Source organism: Haliotis rubra, unplaced genomic scaffold (genome assembly GCF_003918875.1).
Source record: "Haliotis rubra isolate DU_JTF1 unplaced genomic scaffold, ASM391887v1 Scf796, whole genome shotgun sequence".
Lineage (NCBI taxonomy): Eukaryota > Metazoa > Mollusca > Gastropoda > Lepetellida > Haliotidae > Haliotis > Haliotis rubra.
Window position 1 is genome coordinate 143540 of NW_025767519.1, and position 22961 is coordinate 166500.

The window sequence follows — 22961 nt, forward strand, 5'->3', positions numbered from 1 at the left end:
ACAATGAACTCTCTCACAGTGCTAATGAAGAACCGTGCCACTATTTACAGTCCCAATGATGCTTTCAGTTGCCATAGAGATGTCAGCACATAGGCCAATATATATGCAAGAATTGCATTCTCTTTAACAGCTGACACTGGTACGTTGTCTGAGGTCGCTTTTTATTCTTATAAATGCTGTGAAATAATTCATGTGTGGCTGATGCGTGACGGGGCGTCAACACAGACAGGTAAAGACAACCGGCTAACATCGTTTCTACACCAGGTTTTGCCTTACCGATTACGACTAGTCACTGTAGACACACATGGGTAGTACTGACACGTTCGTCAAATGATAATACATTCCAGCGTTCTTAATTGCCAAAGTGTCTTTGTGGTGAAATGGGTACACATGGAAGACGTGTACAGATAATTATGCAAGACAGGGGTGTGCATGGGTGCGTTCCTTGGTCAGGATCAGAAGATAGAGAGATCGAATCCCATATTGGTCCTGATTGCGTTTGTGTTCCTTACCTTCTACCGGTTGCACTGCATCGTCCCGCCACCTCGTATACTGACTCACTGTGATGTATCTACAAAATCCCGTCAGACACAATTTGTGCCTAATCCTTTGAAGGAGACCAATACATTTGTACGGAAAACCACATCAGATTATGACCCAATGAGAATGATGTAACGTACTATGTTTTCCAGGATAGCTCCGTGAAAATTATTGCTATTTAGATAATAAAAATACTGATATGTCGTTTGAAAACTATATGTAGCAAACAAAGAAACGTGCATTGACACTGATTTGATCTGTTATCACTACAACACCATAATGCTCCTAAAAATAAACATATGAATACTTCATACAGAAGTGAGTGAGTGAGTACGACTTTATGCCGCATTTAGCAGTATTCCAGAAATATCACGGAGGGGACACCAGAAATGGGCTTCACACATTGTACCCATGTGAGGAATCGAACCCGGGTCTTCGGCGTGATGAGCCAACGCTTTAACCACTAGGCTATCTCAGGGTCCTACTTCCCACAGAAACATGGATTATGTTCTGCGACAATTTATAGTACTTTCCACTGCTGCCTAGTGTACCAGGAAGAGTACAAGATATTTTAGTCGAGTAATTCACAGAAAACACTTCTTTGTTGGGAATAGAACCCAGAGTGTCGGCGCGATGAACAAACCTGGATAACGCCCCATTTCACAATGGACATAGCAACTGCAGCAGAAACAATGATGTGGAGTCTGACTGACCAACTACACGTCACAACACCTTGACACTGGGAGTATTCTTCACAATACACGCGTGTCGTCGGATCGTCCTGAACAGAGCCTACCATGCCGTCGATGTCGTCCTACTTTACAAGTAACCGCTGTGTACAACATCACCTGGCCATTATCGTGTCTAGTCTCAGTTCCAGGCAAGCTAAAACCAAACATGACAGTGTAGATCATTAATGGTCTGCTATAACGCCAGTGGCGCATTAAACCAATACCACCACTGTGGTTTGCAGTTGTTCAGTCTCATGTAGTGTTGCATCGACAGAATCTTTCAAAGGGATGGTCGTCATCTCTAATAAAGGTGGCAGATGCGGCATGTTCAGAGAATCTGATCCTGTTATCATTTCTCCAGATTGTCCGTTATCTGGAATAATGGCTTCAGACACTGCATGTTCAGAGAGGTTGAAGCGCTTAATCTTCCTACAGTTTGTCTGTCATCTGGAATAATGGCTCCAGACACAGTATGTCAACAGGTTGCCCCTTTTATTCTTTTTATTCTTAACTTGGACGCTCAATGCCGGGAAACACTTTCAGCTGGACTCTCGGTGCATGGAAACCCTTTCAGCTGGACTCTCGGTGCCTGGAAACACTTTCACATGGACTCTCGGTGCCTGGAAATACTTTCACCTGGACTCTCGGTGCCGGGAGGCACTTTCACCTAGACTCTCTGTGCCTGGAACATTTTCACCTAGTCTCTCGGTGCCGGGAGACATTTTCACCTGGACTCTCAGTGCATGGAAACATTTTCACCTAGACTCTCGGTGCCGGGAGACATTTTCACCTGGACTCTCAGTGCATGGAGACACTTTCACCTGGACTCTGGGTGCCGAGAGGCACTTTCACCCGGACTCTTGGTGCCGGAGACAATCAGTTCCGACTCCCGGAAGTCCACACCTATACCAGTGTACACACTTGAACCCAATCGACATATGGATTACTGTGCTCACAAGACACTGTTTAAACAGGGACTAAGGGTGAATAATCCAGACATTGTCACTGGAGTTCCTCATTATATATCAGGGTTTGAACATGAAACAGCAGATATTGTTGCTACGTCCAGATTGCTGAGGATGAGGCTGATAATTTTGAATTCAAGCCTTGCCAAAGAGATTTTGTATGTGCCATTGTGAAGTCGGTCTCAACTAAATGGCATGACTTGTGGGATGAGGGATCTACTGGAAGACATGTGTACAGACTCTGTCCTTCATTAAAGCAAAATTGTAAGATTCGCCATCGTAAGAGACGTGATGAAGGTGATTTAACTAGACCTTGTCTAGTACACAAGTGTTGTTGATAAGGGAGTATCACCTTTCTGTACTTATAAGACGCTTGAAACAGTTAAACTATATCTATTCGAGTGTCCCCGTTGTGTTACATAAGACAAACTCTCAGAAGTGACGTGCTCGAGGGAGGCATTACATTTTCTCTTGCTGCAATATTGGGCCCAAACATCCTATACCTTTCAGTTCAAGGGGCTATACTAGAGTACGTGACTGCATCAGGCAATTATGATACAATCTACCCATATGTCATCTTGATGAAACATTAAACGAAACATAAGTACTGTTTTTAAATCGTTGAACATTTCTTCTTCTGTTTGATTTTCTGCTTTTTTATTGAACGAGCACATTAGTTTTGTGTTTTTATTTCTTTTTTTAAAAGCAAAAATTGGTTGCTTGAAGTTTAATCCATTTCAGTTTCTGAATCTAGGAATACATTTTTAGGCTTTGTACATTTATTCTTTTGGTGTCGTTTGCCTCCTTATATTATGATAGTTCAACAAGTTAATGTGTTGGGCGCAAAACACTCTTTTTCTGGTCTGGCGTAAGACAGGCCTAATCTGCCTAATCATTTTGATTTGCATGATAGCCATGTTGCAGATTTAGCGTAACGTTTAGTGGAGCATCTCACACAATGAACGTCAAGAGCGTGTTCCGTAAGTTTTACGAACATATATTCAAATATGCCAGTCGTTAGTGGGTTTGGCGTGACAGAACTAGCATTTCAAGCTGGTGTAAATAGAGTGACATTATGTTCCCTTTCAAATATACACTGGCGCGACGGTGGTATGAGGTGTAAACTCAGCACATTAGGTATAGCCTACAGCAGAGCCGGTATATGTAGTATAATAAGGAACATTTTCTGTTTTTGTGAAAATCCCCCTATTAAATGTACAGTTGATCGTACAACTCCGACAATATAATAAACAGTTGTTTATAAATCCAATAGTGATACTTGATGAGTGAGAAGGCTAGAGTATCTGACCCATCGATGGCACCTGTCGCAAACGCATGCAAAGGCAGGTCAATTGTTCACGCGTATAGCAGGTGCCTCATTACTGTACTGGGGCCGCTTGCAAAGAGCCATCGTAGCGCTACGACTTTCTTACGTCTATGTTAGAGTACGGGAGTTACGATCATATTAGCGCTAAGATCGCTATGTGCAACGACTCCGGTGGCTACATCGAGATGGCTTTAAGTAGCGTTATATAACTGTAACTAAGGGATTACAAGATCAAAGGATTCAAGTATTTTCAATCAGTTTTACGACAAGGAAGATTAACGTCTTGTTTGACCATACTTGCACATACTCTCCGCTGAAGGTGTCAGAACCTGCTTGATCAGTGTGCACGTTTAAGAGGTATCGTTCACATGTTGATATTGTGGTCAAATAGTTGATCCTTGTCATCTGTCCCTTTATGCATAATTCATTCTTTTAAGAGATTTATCTTTTTATTAGCTTTCCTTGTCGAAATAATATGGTTAATCGTGGCTGAATTACTACCGGTGTGATTTAGAATTATACCTCACTCACTCACACTTATTGCTGTATTGATCGAACATAAATCATCGAGAGGTGCACACGTTTACGATTATATGACCGCTTCGAATATCCCATGGAGCCGCCGAGAGGATATTTCACTCGAAGGGCTGTGCACAATCCTCGTATTAAAAGTCACTGGAATGGAGTGCAAATATCTCATCTCAGAGGTGATTTTCTGAGTAAAAAACTAGTTTAGGAGCCGGGCAACAAATCGCATAAACCAGCCCATTACGAACGTCTCAAGGTAAAGCTACTTAACCGTGGAGGGAGCCCTCTCCGAAATAGTCTCTTTGTCATATTATTTGACTGAAAGAAAACTGACTACGCCAGCTGATGAGTTATTGCCATGGTTTTGAATGATCTGGTCCCCACATCTCTGTGTAGTATTTCAATATGCGTCCATACGACTGGGGAGAGAGTCTTCAGTTCTCTGGGTCGATAGGAATTAACGCTGTGGAGGGTGATACTTAAAGGTTTTATTTTCTTGATAATTGCACATTATATTTGTTCAAATTGGTGCTTTTTGGGGTCACTTACAGGTCGATTATCCCGCTCATATTGCAGGAAATGTGGGGCTTTCTTGTTTCGAGGACCTCTTTGGAATGCATGTGTGAAATTGTGAGCTGGACCCTTTTTTGTGAGTGAGTGAGTGAGTGAGTAGGATGTAACCCCGCTTTGAACAGTCATATTGTGATGTGGTCATATTTGAACCTGCACCATGCTTAAGGAACTTGTGGCACTTTGAACCTGTTAAACTATACAGTAACATTGATACCTAAATATTGAACATGTTAAACTATACAAAAACATAGATACTTAAATATTGAACATGTTAAACTATACAGAAACATTGATACCTAAATATTGAACCTGTTAAACTAAACATAAGACTGATACCTAAATAGAATAGAAGACTACTGATACTTAAACAGGTCTACTGTAAATCGATTGAAAGCTAAACAGGCCAACTGCAGGTTGGTATCTTAACAGGTTCAAATTAAAGAAAACTTGCACTTAAAAAAGGCCCACTGTACAAACTTTTGACATAAACATGTCCACTGTTGAAATAAATTATTCCTAATCATGCCCACGGCTAGAATAATTGATGCTAAATTATGTCCACTGTTGAAACTATTGATACTTAGAACCTGTGTTGCTGAAAAAACTCTTTAAAGGTGAAAAGTGCCACTCTACTCTCCATGCCAACATCGTGTTTCTCTGTGATCGCACTATGTGATCGCACTCTGTGACCTTTGTTGTAGCATGCTAGGAGTAGGTTCATGCTTCAAATGAGGTAGATATAACGTAATTAAAGTGCAGCTGCATGCATATTGGACATGCCCAATGATGCATTCGGGTTGCATTGATTAATGGAAATTAGATATAGTAGTACATGCATGATGTCATAAAAGAACTGAATGGCGTTCAGTATGTATGGATTGTTGCAAGAGCATGTTTATCTGTAAGAATTGCTTAACGATATAAAATTCTTGTATTTTCGAGCGAAAAACTATTTTTCAATCCTTTTTGAGGCCCCTTTAGAAACATGAACTGATCAGGATCGGAGTTTTAGCAAACCATAACTGATTAATGGCGTTGGCAATAGCTTTTATATTCAAGCGACAAAAACATGTCCAAATTAATACACATACTTTGCTAAAAGTAAAGTCCACTGAGCTATTCTTACTATGTCATTAGCATATATTATTGAATCACTATCAAATAGCGATAATATCAAGTGTACAATATGCTTGTATGCAGGACAAGGTGTTTACCATCTTACACAGATTACCTTCACGACAGTGGTGAAGACACAGTCTAGGTGTTCATGTCATAGGAACATACACATACGAGTGAGTGAGTGAGTGAGCGGGTTTGGTTTTACGCCGCTTTTGGCAATATTCCAGCAATATCACGGTGGGTGACACCAGAAATGGGCTTCACACATTGTACCCATGTGGGGAATCGAACCCGGGTCTTCGGCGTGACGAGCGAACGTTTTAACCACTAGGCTACCCCACCACCCCCATACACATACCAACAAAATGCGTTTAAGGATATCAATCCAGTGCTTCTAACAAAGCTGTGGTGTGGGTATGTCTGTAATGATACTGGGCCTTAGGAAAGCTTTGAAATGTTTTATGCTAGACATGGGGAGGACATTTCCTAATTTGACGCACCAGTGCTAAAACTGATGTTTGATGCATTTACCTATATGACATAGTGGCGGATGCCTGGTGTCTCTGCGCTGCTGGCCTGTCAATATGGCCGACAGATACCGGCCGCGGTCATTTCGAACGGTCAGTTTCACTAATGCTGTGTAATGGAATACCCTCCAGATAAAAGCTAAACATCCAATGCTAATGTCCACTATAGAACGTAATTAAGTCGTGTGTAGCACCAACCTCTGTCAGCCAGATTGAATATCTCTCTGACCACACAAGTGTATGCATCAATTTCCACTGTCATAGTTTCATTACAAACGGCATATTTGCCACTTCAGCGTGATATGTGTCAGTTTCGCTATGGACTAGCGACATGATGCATATGTGTGGCTGTAAGGGCATTCATATAACATGTAATCAGACTCGCCAATAACCCTAGGTACGCTGTGGCGATATCTGTACCGAGATTGTGCTTATCTTTTACCAGGTCTATACATGAGAGTAAAGCTCACTATCTGGACACACGTCTCTGAACAACATAGCGCCCCACTGTTGTCACAGAGTACGTCACTTCTTTTATTGAACTTACAGAATAATAATAACATTTGATTAATTATTAAAATAATTTACGCTGAAACACAATCACCTCATTTTGAAATTCGGTTTCAAGATATTTAAATATTTCCTTTTGCTATTATGTACTGTTCGGAGATGTGTTTCGAGGTGACTTAACACTCAGGTCAGTTGGACATGTATTTAGCATTTGTGCGGCAAAAGTGAGTAGATTGTCTGTGTTTATCATACGGGTACTTTGGGTTTATTATTCACCAAGTTCTAATTATTCTCTCCAAACAGGAAACTCCCATGGTGAAATATATTTCTATTGGTTATGGAATCGTTATTTAGAACACTTGTTATTTGGTTGTGTTACTGAGGTACATTAGGATGGATGATGTATCAGATGTTTGACCTGGAAGAGGTGTGAGCGTCATCCTACTGCCACGCTTCATGTTGAGAGTACTGCGTAGTGGAGCTAACGATGCAGCAGTTGGTCTACCCGGAACAACATTACTGATCAGCTGATAAATAAACACAATAAATGTGAAACACTATGGCAGATTCACAAGGAACATGTTTCTTGTTGGCACACGGTTACATAAACAGAACAGAACCACACTTAACGAGAAAACCCGCCACTAGACACATAAGAATTTTGCTTCTTCATGTATTTGATGTGCTCTCGGCCATTATACTCTAAGTCAAGATATACATTGATCAAGTAACTTATAAAATGTTCTCTTGTAAGCCTGCAAGCTGGCTTGTAGTATATCAAGAAACTTGTCCCCAGTCATGACAAGATGCAAACGAGTTACACATCTTTAGCACACTACGTAACTCTTACAAAACTAATCCCCAGTTTCGTTACTCAGTCTTCATTAATGTATCTTCTAGATAAGCCTGCAAAGTTTTATTCATGTATCTTCTGTACTTCAGTCGCCATTGAAGAGAATGTATATCAAGAAAATTAACACAGATCAAGGAAATACCTGAATAAAACTGTGTAAATGCGGCATCTATCGTTAAACTCTGTCGTGTCAGGTTTCTTTACAAAATGCGTGCAAACTTTCATATATGTAACGTCATTAGTTTTTTATATATCTTGATCCCATTTCACGCAGTATCAACACAGTTGAGAAGCATGGGGCAAGGGCTATAACTCTGATAACATGAATTTGAGACTTCATTTAAGTTAGTGACCTTTAGTATGTGTGTATAATTTGAGTTCTCTAACTCTTATAGTTTTTTAAAGAATATTTGTTTACATCAATACGAGGAAGGACGGACCAACTTCATCCTAAAATCTACGTGGAGCATTATAATGAGCAAACTTAACGTGTATTATTAATTGTTCACCTGACCCTCGCAATCTGCATTATGAGACAGTCGGGATTACCTCATCAACCTGATTCTCGTAACGTTTGCATCATTCCTAACCCTGGCCAAAGTGTCATATTTCACTTGTGCACAATGTATTGAGTGGTGCGTTCACGCGAATCGTTATCAAATGACAAGGTGAATCTATACAGGTAAAGCATGGGGTATCTGCTGAACTCTGGGTATAGCCAGCCCCCCTCACGGTACCCATCGCCTTGCAGTGGGTATTCCAGTTCCATTAATCCTCAAACATGTGGTATCTATGCGTCTTACTGTCCGTTTGATATCATTGGACAAACCGCGGTTAGGGTCCAACGTTCATGGCTTTCTTATATAGTGATACATGTGTGTGCCTGCTTGTTTTTAGTCCGGATAGACCAGCGACCGGACACTGAAACATAATGCGACAGTTTAACATGAATTCCCCACACAGCCAAACACAGCATACACACAGGTCAACCATTCAAGTATTGCCCACGCCAGGCAGGGCGACAACAAGCACCATGTTGTTTGGGTATTACATGGCCAGGATATTTATCTCACGGATTTCATTTCATCATAGCATATCGAACAACACATCCGTTACAGACATTTAAAACATAAATCCTTGTATTCACTGATTGTCCATTGTGTCACACAATCGAGAATGTTCTGTACAGGGAACTTATACACATCCAATAGTTTGTACAATCGAGATTGTTCTGTACATGGAACCTATACACATCCAAAACTTTGTACAATCGAGATTGTTCTGTACATGGAACCTATACACATCCAAAACTTTGTTCAACATGCAGTACGATAACGTATATTAAATTCACGAACTGTTACAGAAATACACGCTAATGACATTACACATGCCGCAGACCATCAGCATTGTGAATGTATCATAATCATCCATACATCAAGGTTGTTCTAGGCAAGCATACATATCATTGTTCATGATGCAGCAGACTTTGGACAGGGCCAGTGATATTCAAATCGATAACATGGGAGGTATCCGGGCGTGACCCGCCAGATGAATCAACAACACCAGGCAACACAGCAGATGTGCACCTCGCAACTCCACAGAATACAAACTGTTGAATGGTGGAGACGAGGTGGAATTGAATATTCTACAGCTGATAGAGTTGCTTCATCACTGGCAGCCTCAGGACCATTACAGATGTGTACATGATGTATGCCTCTGTCACTGGAAATACACGTGTTTTATGTCCTCTGACTGATGAGATCGACAAATGCCACATTGCATATGAAAAAAACCTATATGTATGATAAAACACGTTGTGAATCATATTGACCTTATGCGTGACATATTGGTGTAATTTGATATGGTGCTGAGTGCAAATGATCAGTAAATCTGTTGACTGGTTTCACCTATCACAATGCGCTTACAATGTTTAAACGTTTTTAACAATGCATAGTCCAAGGTCATCAGAGGGTGGTCTTAGCCCACCTGTCACTGGACCACGTGCTGACTGGTCCACCTGATCCGCCATCTGGTCACCATTGACACTAGTCCATTTAAACCGATTACCCAGGGTACCTTGCGTGGTCCCTTTTGCAGTGGATGGCGGGAGTTTGCTGGAGACAGACGAAACACTAAATGTTTAAATAGTTCCCGCTACATTCTCGTATCTGCGAATGGACTTACCATGAAGCGCGGCAGATTCGGGCGGACGTCATTGTGAGACGTTTTGAGATTATCTCTCCCCACTCAGGCTGTGGAGTAAAGCATTGATTTGCCTTCTAGTAGGGAGAACGGCGGTCGCTGATCGGGGAGTTCTCGCTAGTGTTGCTCCGTTGTCAGCGCTAGATGGAGCCACTGCTGCTGCAACCAGTCAGACGGAGGGACGGCGGGTAATAGATTGCCGTTTCCGTTGTGTGAGCTACCGATACCACTGGACATCTTAAATTAACTCCAAAACACATCGGATCAGCCCTAAAACCAGAGATGCCATCGTACCACCACTAGATGCGGGGAATGACAAAAAAGATCGGAATAGTCACACATCGCAATTAGAGCCAATGGAAAAACTAGCTTAACGTGTGGACTTGTTCACAAGATCAGTTGTGAACGTGCGGGGGAGCGATTTTATTGGCTGCTTGATAGGGGTAAATTGAAGAGCGTGTGATGGAGGTTTTACCTCTGTGTGGCTACTGTGGCTAAGTGTTCCGATAATGCATTCAGTTGTGTACAGGAGAGTCAGTCCGAGTCGGTGGGGAACCGTTGGTCAGACGGCCGCCACGGTGATGACGTAGAAGCCCCGGGGGAGTAGAGGGACAAGACGAACCTCCAGGGAAACAACCTCTACCTAGGGAGCGTGTCACAACATCTCAGCACTCTCTAGGATGGAATGATGTGGCCTAGATTTCCTGAAGGATATTGCCTCCGCTCTTTCTGGATATGGGAGCGCTGAAGGCTGTCTTGCTAGTCTTGACATTTCTCAAGCAGCGATACCGCTGTCCACGCGATAGTGCGGAGAGGTCTTTGCAGTTTGCCACTATCGGCTACATGTATATGAAATGGCAAGTGGACGCGAGCAGTTACAATGGATAGATTTACCTACGGATTATCAGCTTTTCACCTCCTACTTTGTGTATTGTGAGCTAGCGTGATGTGATTGTCACCGCTCCAAATCGCCGAATATGCATGCCCTATCGAGGCAGCAGCCCTTCTCATGAATAGACGGTGTAGTTGTACAATGAAGTAGTTGCATGTCGTCCACCCGGTTGTAGACATCAGGGGGCACGCCGTGGGGTGTAAGAGGAACGTGCAATCAAGACAAGCTATGCTTACGTGTTTCCATCGGTTTGGAGGACAATGCATTGGATCATAGTGTGCAGCATCTGGTCGGTCACCTCAGCGTTCAGTGGGCCACAGCTACCAGTAATCAACATAGGTGCCGTCTTCGATACGGTTGAGTACGACAACTTCAAGAAGGTGTTTTATGCAGCCGTCGACGACTTCAATAACTCCAGTAAAAAGATCCACATATTCGGTGACGCTGTGACCGCCCAGATGGGTCTGCGTGACACCATTAGTCTGACCTGCAGTATGCTGGAACAGAAAAGCATCCATTTGTTCTTGGTGTTTGGCAATGCGAGTACGATTCACTCCATTAATAACATCGCAGAATACCTGGGAATACCCGTCATGGGATACATGACGGATATGAGGGAGAAGCACGTCAAGGTAAGACCAATGTTTCATATTTCCTCGGGTCCACTGGTCAAGGTTTGAATCTTGATTGATGGCATGTTTTCACACCTTGATCTGGCAGGCTTGAAATAACCTGAAAGTTGGTTTAAATTGGTGGTACAGTCTGGATTGTTCACGCTGGATTGATGTTTGACTGATTTTTGACAGATGTTTGACTAAGGTTTGATATTATTGAACGCATGTTGAACTGATGATGGACAGACTGGTAAAGTCATGTTGGCTTGATGGCTGATGATTGACAGATGTTTGTCCGATGACAACGTGATGTTTGTCTGATGTTTGTCTAATACATACTTTTCTGATGTTAACCGGATACTTGTCTGATGTTGGCTCTGATGTGTGTGATGTTTAATATTGTCTGATGTTAACAGGTGTTGAATTGATGTTGAATTGATGTTGACTTGCTGTTTTTCTGATAATGACTGACGTTGGCCTGGTATTTGGTGTTGGCTTGCCTTATGTGTGTCTGATGTTGGCTGACCTTATGTGTGTCTGATGTTGGCTGACCTTATTTGTGTCTGATGTTGGCTGGCCCTATGTGTGTCTGATGTTGGCTAGCCGTATGTGTATCTGATGTTGGCTGACCTTATGTGTGCCTGATGTTGGCTGACCTTATGTGTATCTGATGTTGGCTGACCTTGTGTGTGTCTGATGTTGGCTGACCTTGTGTGTGTCTGATGTTGACTGACCTTGTGTGTGTCTAATGTTGGCTGGCCTTATGTGTGTCTGATGTTGACTGACCTTATGTATGCCTGATGATTGCCTGATATTGGCGTAATGTTCATAAATTGTTTGCATGTTTACGTTATGGTTTGTCTGATATTGACCTGATGTTTACATCGTAATGTGTGTGCCTAATTTGTGTCTGATGGTTCGCGATCTGTGACCATGGTCATTATCACTTGAATCGTTATAACTCTATTTCATTATTCTGATGTCAGGCACCGACATCTTGACTTCCTTGTGTATCCTATGTGCAGAGACAATAACACCAGGTTTGTTTCACTCATGTAAACCATGTATATGTAATGTAATGTAATGTAATGTAACGCTCATGCCCTAGGGACAAGAACAGGAATCATCTATATCAAATAAACCAGCGACATTTATGTGATGATAATTAGATGAAAACGTCAGCACTGGCTGTCATGGACTGTTCAAGGCCACGGTCAAGGTCAAGCCCATTTTCAATGTATATTGTGTAAACAATAGTCAGCTGTATGCCACAAACGGCGGGTTTCAACTCATACAAAATACGATACTACATCGCATAAATCCAATACAGTCAGCTGATTGAACATACCGATTTGACATCATAGCTATAACCATACCATGTTGTATACAGACACACCCATAACATTTACTTCAAAATGATGTATTTTCTCAAAACAAGTCCACACCAATACAGTGTAGCACTTAACCATGAATGATAATACACTGTAAGATATACACTGAGAACTGAACAATACATCAACACTATATTGCATGTACAACATGCATAGTAAAACAACGCTCTGGAACATATACACCTTAAACCATGCAATATGAAACAACACTCTGGAACATATACACCTTAAACCATGCAATATGAAACAACACTCTGGAACATATACACCTTAAACCATGCAATATGAAACAACACTCTGGAACATATACACCTTAAACCATGCAATATAAAACAACACTCTGGAACATATACACCTTAAACCATGCAATATAAAACAACACTCTGGAACATATACACCTTAAACCATGCAATATAAAACAACACTCTGGAACATATACACCTTAAACCATGTAGTTATAACACAACACTCTGGAACATGTACACCTTAAACCATGTAGTTATAACACAACACTCTGGAACATATACACCTTAAACCATGAAATATAAAACAACACTCTGGAAGATATACACCTTAAACCATGTAATATAAAACAACACTCGGTAACACATAAACCAAACAACCAAACAATGTACACCTTAAACCATGAAATATAAAACAACACTCTGGAACATATACACCTTAAACCATGAAATATAAAACAACGCTCTGGAACATATACACCTTAAACCATGAAATATAAAACAACACTCTGGAACATATACACCTTAAACCATGAAATATAAAACAAAAACAACGTTCTGGAACATATACACCTTAAACCATGAAATATAAAACAACGCTCTGGAACATATACACCTTAAACCATGAAATAAAAAACAACACTCTGGAACATATACACCTTAAATCATGAAATATAAAACAACACCCTCGAACATATACACCTTAAACCATGTAATTATAACACAACACTCTGGAACATATACACCTTAAACCATGCAATCTGAAACAACACTCTGGAAAATATACACCTTAAACCATGCAATATAAAACAACACTCTGGAACATATACACCTTAAACCATGTAATATAAAACAACACTCGGTAACACATAAACCAAAGAACCAAACAATGTACATGAATGCGCAATATAACAGAACTGACCGTAATGAAACAACACTTTCAAATGTATACCATAAACCATCAATAATAGATCAACACTCTTGAATATATACTAGTATACTTGAAACGATTCATAATAAAACAATACTGTGTAAACACATAAGCTCTAAACCCATTCGTACAAAAGAAACCCAACACTCTTGAACTTAAACTCTAAGCCATAACAAAACATGTACTTAATCCTTAATCATAAACGCCGAAACAACACCTTGCGATGTATAAACTGGGCATAATACAACAGACAGAAAAAACACAGCACGTGAAACTTACACCATTCATAAAATGCCTCTGAAGCATATAAACCCCACAACCGCACATGTCACAACGCCATCCTGGAACATGTACACATAAAATAATGCATAATTAATCAACACTCTGGAAAATATAAAACACCCATTATCACAAGACAATGCTATTACAATTACGTTGTAAACCATGCATGATAAAACTTGAAATAAACTATGAACTTTAGTAAAACACCTTCTATAAAATAATCCTAATCCTTGAATAATGAAATATCCAATAAATCATTCACAATGTAACAGCTTGCTAAAGCATTTAAACCATAAACCACAAAGAATGCAGCCAGACTCTGGAACCAAAAAAACTAAAACATTCATAATAAAGTATCCGACTCTGACATATATCCTAAACTATGCATAAACAATAATGACACACTTCGTAAACAACAATTCTGTGTTCAATGAATACTAACCCGCCAGACTTTACATAATCCGAGCATATGAATAATGCACATTCTTACAATACTCTTTAATACACCACACTATTAGATATAATGTCAGAATATGACAGCAATAAATCTATAAAGGGAAACAACACACCGTGATGTATAACAACACAGTAACAACACTGCTTAACACTAAGCCTGGAGTGATTAATACTCACATCATCAGTTGAAGCAAACACCAAAACACCATCGACATTCTGTTCATGCTTACATCAAATTGCTGAATTGAAACCTGTCCGTGTTTACAATGTCTCTATTATATCGTACAAACAGGTTTCTCATACCTGTGTTGTGTTGAACAATGCCTCCATAACAGAATACCCTCAGAAAAAAATAAATATATATATTTATGAAGGAGGATACGGCCAAGTTGAAGTTCAGTCCGACTGACTATGTCAATAGCAACTGTGATGGACGCCTTGGGGCATAAAGATGTATGTACATGGTTGTGTACTCTGGTGTCTGGTCTTCAGTTCCGAAAGAAAATGGATCATGGCTGCAAAACGAACCCATGTAAGGTGTCCTCGATCCCCATATAGCTCCATCAGTGGTGGGAAGTGTACACAGTGGGAACAATGGTCACATTGTACTCAGACGGAACGTCAACATGCTGGTTTACTGCCATACCTAAATATGGCATATACACAAGCATGGTGAATAGGTGACTTGGATACCAGCGAGCAGAGCAGCGAATTTTACATATACATATAAAGTGGAATCATTTCAGGGAAATTAGGAAATTTGCAGTGTTTGATGTACATAAAGCGTATTGTTTCTCTTGGTTGTTTCTAGCATATGAAAGCGTATTGTTTCTAAAGGGTGTCTCGAGCACATGAAGCATGTTGTTTCTTTTGGTTGTTTCATGTCTATAAAGCATATTGTTTCTAAAGGGTGTCTCTAGCACAGGAAGCATGTCGTTCTAGCATATGAAGCGAATTGTTTCTAAAGAGTAATTCTTGCACATGAAGCAAATTGTTTTTTAAGTTTGTTTCATGTACATAGGGCATATTGGTTCTAAAGGGTGTCCCGAGCACATGAAGCCATAACGTTTGTAAAGATTATTTCTAGCACATGAAACATATGGTTTGTAAAGAGTATTTCCAGCACATGACGCAATTTGGTTTGTAAAGAGTATATCAAGCACATGAATCATATGGTTTCTCTTGACGGGTGAGATGTGACATTTGGTTTGAACGTCACATTCAGGATTTCATAACGAAGTGCCTTATTTGTGTGTGTGTGTGTGTGTGTGTGTGTGTGTGTGTGTGTGTGTGTGTGTGTGTGTGAGAGAGAGAGATGAGTGTGCGCACACTAGTTCTGGCCGATCCTAGTTTCACAGTGTTTAACCCACTGAGATACCGTGCAGCAGTTTAACTTGGGCACATAAATCAGACACAGAATGCTCTTTCAGAACCGACTAACCCTTCTTGCCAAGAACCAGGCAGGGGAACATCAAGCGCCATTTTGCAATGCCTTTTGTTGTGACGCGATCGGGAATAGAACCCCCGACTCATTCTTCTCAGACTCTCTACCCACCAGAGCACAGAGGCGATCCCAACTGGAGTCGTTAAATACATAAAATTACGTTTCCTAATTCACAAGATTCTTTTAGCTCATTATAAAAGGATAAATGTCCATATTCATTTGAACCACTGAAGAGCTAATGAGTGCTCTTTTTGTGTGCAAGTACTGAAATATGTCACAAATTACACAAGCATCTACATCTTAAGTGTCCCAAGCATCAGATCGCCATTCTGTGAAGAAAAATCCAACACATGCATTACATCCTTTATAAATTACATCAATAACCTGAATACTTTCTGTGCTAAACCACAGGGGAAAGAGATTGGAAACGAAGATTCAACGCAAAGAGGTTCTTATTTATGCATATCAACAGCAAGGAGATATACTACCATGTGATCAAGAGAAAACGTCATTGTTTTTCTTTATATTCATTTTAAGGAGACACTTAGCCATTTAACGCTGTCCAAATGTATCGCCTACTGTGACCTACCGGGTTACATCATGGATCATCCACCACATTAAGCAAATGCTGCTTTGGCACCAAGGTTATATTGCTTTTATGGCTGTTCTGTAAAAGCTAGTTACAAACACCATATAAGACAATTAATGTCCTTTTCAATTTTAAGATATCGTTTCACCGAAAGCAGATATGAATCACGTCACATCACAAGGTGGGCAGTGACGTTTCGCGTATTCACACAGAGCTTTGAAACATATACTATTTGACACATGATCATTCTTGTTGATATACTGAACGAAATGTCAGAAGTCAGATGAGCATCTTGGCCAAGGTTTGGACATTATCAGAGCGTTGTGCGTAGGAGGGGGTGTTGTTTAGGAGGCCGAAGTTGTATTTGAGGGGGTTAAGTAGTATTTGAGTGGGTGAGGTGGTACGTAAGGGGTGAGGTGGTATATGAGTGGGTGAGGTACTACATGAGGGAGTGAAGTGGTATGGTATATGAGTGGGTGAGGTACTACATGCGGGAGTGAAGTGGTAGTATATGAGTGGGGAAGGTATTACATGAGGGGGGTGAGTGGGGGTGGGGTGTATGAGTAGGTGAAGTGGTTTATGAGTTAGTGGGGTAGTATATGATTGGGTAAGGTAGTATATGAGTGGGTGAGGTAGTATATGAGTTAGTACAAAAGTATTTACAAACAGGGGTAGTATATGATTGGGTGAGGTAGTATATGAGTGGGTGAGTTTATAAGTAGTATGATCGTGGGTGTAGCTGCACCTTGGAGAGTTTGTTCTTCATATTCTTGTACGTGTTTCTTGTTTATGATTCGTCTCCATTGGTGTTTGGGGGAAATGAACCACTGTATAAGTAAGTATGGAAGTAGTTTCTAAGGTTGTATTTGCACAAAACAGACTGGAAGATCTCCACAAATAGTTGATTTTCGGGGTGTATTAGTCATGGAAGCACAGAATATGTGTTTTATGAGATTGTCACAACTAGTGTTGCATAAAGAGCCAAAGAACTGGAGTTTACTTTTATCAATGTAGCCAATCATGGTCCACAGTCCTAAGTTTGCAATAGTGGATTCAGACGGAGATCTCTTATCTAGTCCCTGGACAGTGCGGGCAAAGTACCTCTGTGTGTTTTCTAGCAACCAAAGTTGCTGCCCTTTAATGTCAAACAATAGTTCACAGCCATAAAAACTTGTTTTCATAATCATTCTTTGCCATATCTTAACACTGGTAGCTGGATGTAGGTCAGTGTTATTTAGCCCCAAGCATTTAAGGAATTAACACCTGTCTCTTGCCTTCCGACAGCATCTCTTTCAATTCTAGATTTACATGTTAAATCAGACGTTAGAAGTATACCGCCGTAAGTAGTGGAATCTCCTGGTGCGATGTTTTCATTGCCAAGAGTGTAGTTTACAGTTTTAACTTTACGTTTACGTTTATTAAAATGATTACTGTGCTTTTGCAGGATTGTATGTTAAGCGCCATTTATTGGCATATGTATGTACAGTATCGAGAGCAATTTGAAGTCCCTTTGGTGAAGTACTAAGAAGTGTTGTGTCGTCAGCAAGCAATATAGTCGGAACATTCACACCATACACACTTAGGCCATTACTAGCCTGTCTCAGAGAAGAAATTAAATCATTGATAAACACTAGGAAGAACCAGGACGACATGACTCTGCCTTGGCCAACACCTTGCTTAATAGGATACCTGTCAGAGTTTTCACCCTTATATCTTACAAAAGCATAACTATTTGTATAGCTGTAGTGCAGTAGTTTGTGGTGGTACATGCGGGGATGAGGTAGTATATAAGTGGGTGAGGGGGTACATGCTGGGGTGAGGTAGTATATAAGTGGGTGAGGTAGTATATACTTGGTTGAGGTAGTAGATAAGTGGGTGAGGTGATACATGCGGGGGTGAGGTAGTAGATAAGTGGGTGTGGTGGTACATGTGGGGGTGAGGTAGTAGATAAGTGGGGTGAGGTGGTACATAAGCGGGTGAGGTAGTATATAAGGGTTGAGGTGAGGTGATAAGTGGGGTGAGGTGGTAGATAAGTGGTGAGATAGTATACATGCGGGGGTGAGGTGGTACACGACTGGGTGAGATGGTATATAAGCGGAAGGTAGTAGATGTGAGGTTGTATATAGGAGGTATATAAGTGGGTGAGGTGGTATATGAGTTGGTGAGGTGGCAGAAGAATGGGTGAGGTAGATATATGACTGGGTGAGGTAGTATATTTGGGGTGGAATACTGTAAGTGGGTGAGGTAGTATATAAGTGGGGAGGATACTGATGAGGTACATAAGATGGTGAGGAGTGGTATATTTGGGTGAGGTGGTAGTGGCTGAGGTTGTATATAAGGGGTGAGACAATAAAGGTGGGTGAGGTGGTACATCATGTGGTTGTATGTAGTGGCAGAAGAATGGGTGGGATATATGAGTGGGTGAGGCACATGATGTTCAGGATTGAGGTGGCACATAAACTGGTAATGGGACTTAGCACATATAGGTGGTTGAGATGGTATATGAGTTGGGAGGTTTCATATATATGGGGAAGTAGAATATGAACACGGGCTAGTATTTGTTCTAAAACCTTCCGTTGCCCATGTTAAACTCTCGATACCAAGTACATGTAAATATAAACCATCTATGCAACACTCGATTATCAGCGGAGAAGAGATTACGAAGAAATATATTCATCCCAGTCTTCTAGACAGTCCAGTAAAGCAGCTCTACCAAATTACATTTGAAACTGACATATGAGAGCTATTTGCTGGAGATGAGTACTACGCACTCAGTATGAATACTGTCTCAAGACGTGACCAACTGCTTCTATGAATGCCGGTTCGCCCAATGACACACATCTGCTCAAGCAACACGAAGCTTTCTCTGTCGCCCACATCGGTCACGTGGACTATCAACAAGATCCTCTTACAATTTATTCGCCCTTTTCGTGGCATATTTTGATATTTGAATGCACACTATGCAAAAACAGCACTGGAAAGGTCAGGTGTGAGTGCATAAAACAAGGGTCAAAGGCACCCAAAGACAGTCGATACACGGCACAAGACGTATCTGCACTTGTAAACCAGGACTTGGAGCTAATGTGAAATCCTGCCTTAACGGTATTCAGATAGCTACTGTCTCTGCTAGGAACACTCTGCTTGCGGAGTTGATTTGCTTATATGGTTGTTCTCGGGAGCTGGTCATCGTGTCATCGCCATTGTTATCACGTGACCTGTTACAGTCAGCTGATGTGTACAGTAAGGCGGGCCTGTCAGCCCGTACACTTCACTTGCTCTTTTCACCATCATGGCGGCGTCAGCTGCATCCCTGCCTGAGAAGCGAGCTTCTGACAATGTAAATGCGTAGATTTAGATTTTAATTAACAATGTCGTGCTTTCACGAGACGTCAATATTTGTTTTAAATAGCAAAGCCTCTTTCCATGTAGGGATATTTGTAGCAGGTTGTGACTTCTCTGAGGTCAGTACTTAAACGTACATACTATGGATGTGTGGACATTTGAAGTGAATGCATAAACATCAATGTAGTGAGTCAGTCATTGGCTTAATGGATCTCTCAGTTAATATAGGCTGTTCTGCTGGAGGAGGCGCGGCTCGGCTGGGGGAAGGGAGGGAGACAAAATAACGTAAATAAGTACTTGATTTTCGGTTTGTTTACCTGAACACATCAAATCAGGTAATAATTAACAATTAATTATAAACTGAATAAAAATATTTTCAAATTTTCAAATCGGGTACTACATACAAAGTATACTTGTGAAGTGATCGATACTGAAAGGTAAAATAGGTTTTATGAATTATGAATATTTTTTTGTTTTTGTAATTGAATGGAAGGATGTTTGGTCCGTCAATGTATTCTTTTAATCGCAGTTAACAGTTAAGAATTGGTTTATACACGTTAGTGTCTTATTTCACTCTTAAGGACAGGTATAAAGACGGTAGCATACAGACAACAGCTCGTATTGATGTTTTATTACACACGTGCACTGCAGTGCTTGCCCTCATTGTCTAAATGGCAGTCTGAGGTGAACAATGCCACTACGTGCGTCGTGATGTGGATTTATGCTGACTGGAATTGATTTGCGGTAATTACACTTTAACTAATTTAACTTTCTCCAAGGTGGCTTAATTTCTTTGATGAAGATGTTTAGTATCCCGTCTCCCATACTTTGTATCTCCTCGGTCATGTCCTCAAATCAGCTGTATCGAGTCCTGCCTTCAAACACGAACAATTAACGCAGAGAGTAATACCTCGGCTGACAGCCAACCGAGGAAAGATTATTTAGAATCTATCAGAATCGAACCGTCAATTTACTTCAAATGAACCATTATAAATGTAAACACAAGTATTCCATGTGACGTGATGTATTTCTATATATCGTGATAAATATTTACCGTGTGATCTATCGACGCGGGCATTCCTTCATCGGAACTCGCTTTGCTGCACATAGCATACCCCAACTCGCACACGGAGAACAATCAGCTGGGAAAATTCCAGTAGTTATTCCCGACATATAATGAGGCTAAAATCAATTAAGTGTTTCTCGAGGGCCCTCACGGATCCGTGGTGCATGCCTTTGACGACAGATTACAAGCCCATTTTATTGCTTGGTATTTGTTTTTTATCAGCCAACTGAGCAATATCATCGACATATTTAAATTGGGAGTGTGAAAAGAATCCTAATGTCGAAGGATATTGTGACTTTGATGAAGTTAATCACTTAAGCCTGTGTAATTAGTAAATAAAGCCAGGAGTACATGTCTTGCAGAATTTCTGCTGAATGCTTTAGTGAAAATTAAACATAGTGTTATAAATAAGGTGTTTAGTACCAATGTACTTTATATAATTCAAATAGCATGAGATTTGAATATATTTTATTTCCTTTTTATAGAAGTCTGTGTGGTTATTTAATACGTGAGGCTGAAGTTTTGCATCTTTGTTTTATGAGCCAAGCAGGTGTGTGTGTTAGTGGTTTGTTGTGTGTGTTTGTGTATGTGTGTGTGTATTTTCTAATATCATATATATCAACACGAGTTGATTAAAGTTACAAATATATGAGGCTTGCCGAGGATATTCTATTTTAATCAACAAGTGTTAACAATTATAATTGACATCAGAAGAAACGTGAGATTTTATTTATCATCCAAAATCATTCTTCACCAGTTATCAGTAAAAAAATGAATTTATCCGAACACAAAACTGCCGTTAGGCTTCTTGAGCAGTGATAGCATTGTGACGTCAGCAGTTTTATGACATCATAGCATTGTGATGTCATCAACTTTGTGAAGTCACAGCATTGTCCGCTGTGTTTTTAGTGATGTCAAAGCATTGTGAGGTCATACCTGATGATGTAATAGCATTATGACAATTCAGTGTGTGTGTGTTTGTGTGTGTGTGTGTGTGTGTGTGAAAGAGAGTGTGTGTGTGTGAGTGAGTGAGTGAGTGAGTGAGAGATATGCTCCTGTCTCAGTTACCTCTCATTTTGCTGGCACATAGCAATGATGGTCAAGCATCTGAAGACGTGATCACGTCATAACAGATTTGAAAGAAAGTTTGTGAGAGCTTAAGGAGAAAAGTACAACAATCCCATAGTGCGCCACATGTAACTTACAAAAACATGTGGAAGATAATTTTACAGAAATAACAGTTCCACACCAGCCAGGAAGGACAACAAACACTTCAGAATAATGACATAGGACAGCTCCAGGTTATGTTTCAAACTGGACGAGTTTAGAGATGTTACATCATTCCGCGATAAGATAATCCTTTCGTTGAGATGAAATATCATAAATATACTCTTAATGTTTGTGTGTGTGTGTTTATGTGTGCACACACGCGCGCGCGTGTGTGTGCGCGTGTGTGTAACCGCGCGTGCGTATGTATGTTCTCCCTGCAAGCAGACCTCCGATGCAGAGGTCATTAGGCTGCTTTAAGAGCTGTTCTTAATTCCAAATGACCCTGTGTCGCATGCCTTTAGTGTAATGCATGGATATCCTTTTACATCTTAAATGTATTTTTGTCCCTAAATGTGCACTTTTCCACGTACCATTTCCGCTGCCCACAGTGTAATTGAGTTAAGTAGTTTCATATTACGCCTTGCCTGCCTCTTTCAAATACTATTCTCGTTACTTCTTTATGCACTTAAATTCATCAATAGCCATGACAGAGAAATCCAATGTTCACTTCACAAACACGGAACCTCTGCAGAGAAGCATGAACCTTTCGGAGAAGATATAAGTAGCT

At 40.6% G+C, this 22961-nt stretch overlaps 2 protein-coding genes across 3 annotated transcripts in view; one reads left to right on the forward strand and one right to left on the reverse strand.

Annotated features, from left to right (window-relative positions):
• LOC124261318 (tetratricopeptide repeat protein 4-like) overlaps positions 1–9950 on the reverse strand; it is a 51634-nt gene extending 41684 nt beyond the window's left edge. Inside the window, exon 1 of the mRNA XM_046695626.1 lies at positions 9858–9950. The gene's annotated coding sequence lies outside the window, so the exon portion shown is untranslated. The remainder of the gene's footprint in view (positions 1–9857) is intronic.
• A 203-nt stretch (positions 9951–10153) lies between these two features.
• LOC124261311 (glutamate receptor ionotropic, NMDA 3A-like) overlaps positions 10154–22961 on the forward strand; it is a 148387-nt gene continuing 135579 nt past the window's right edge. For both annotated transcript variants that reach the window (XM_046695618.1, XM_046695619.1), the window contains exon 1: positions 10154–11399. In XM_046695618.1, coding sequence (XP_046551574.1) covers positions 11028–11399 — 372 coding nt within the window. In that variant the 5' untranslated portion in view covers positions 10154–11027. The remainder of the gene's footprint in view (positions 11400–22961) is intronic.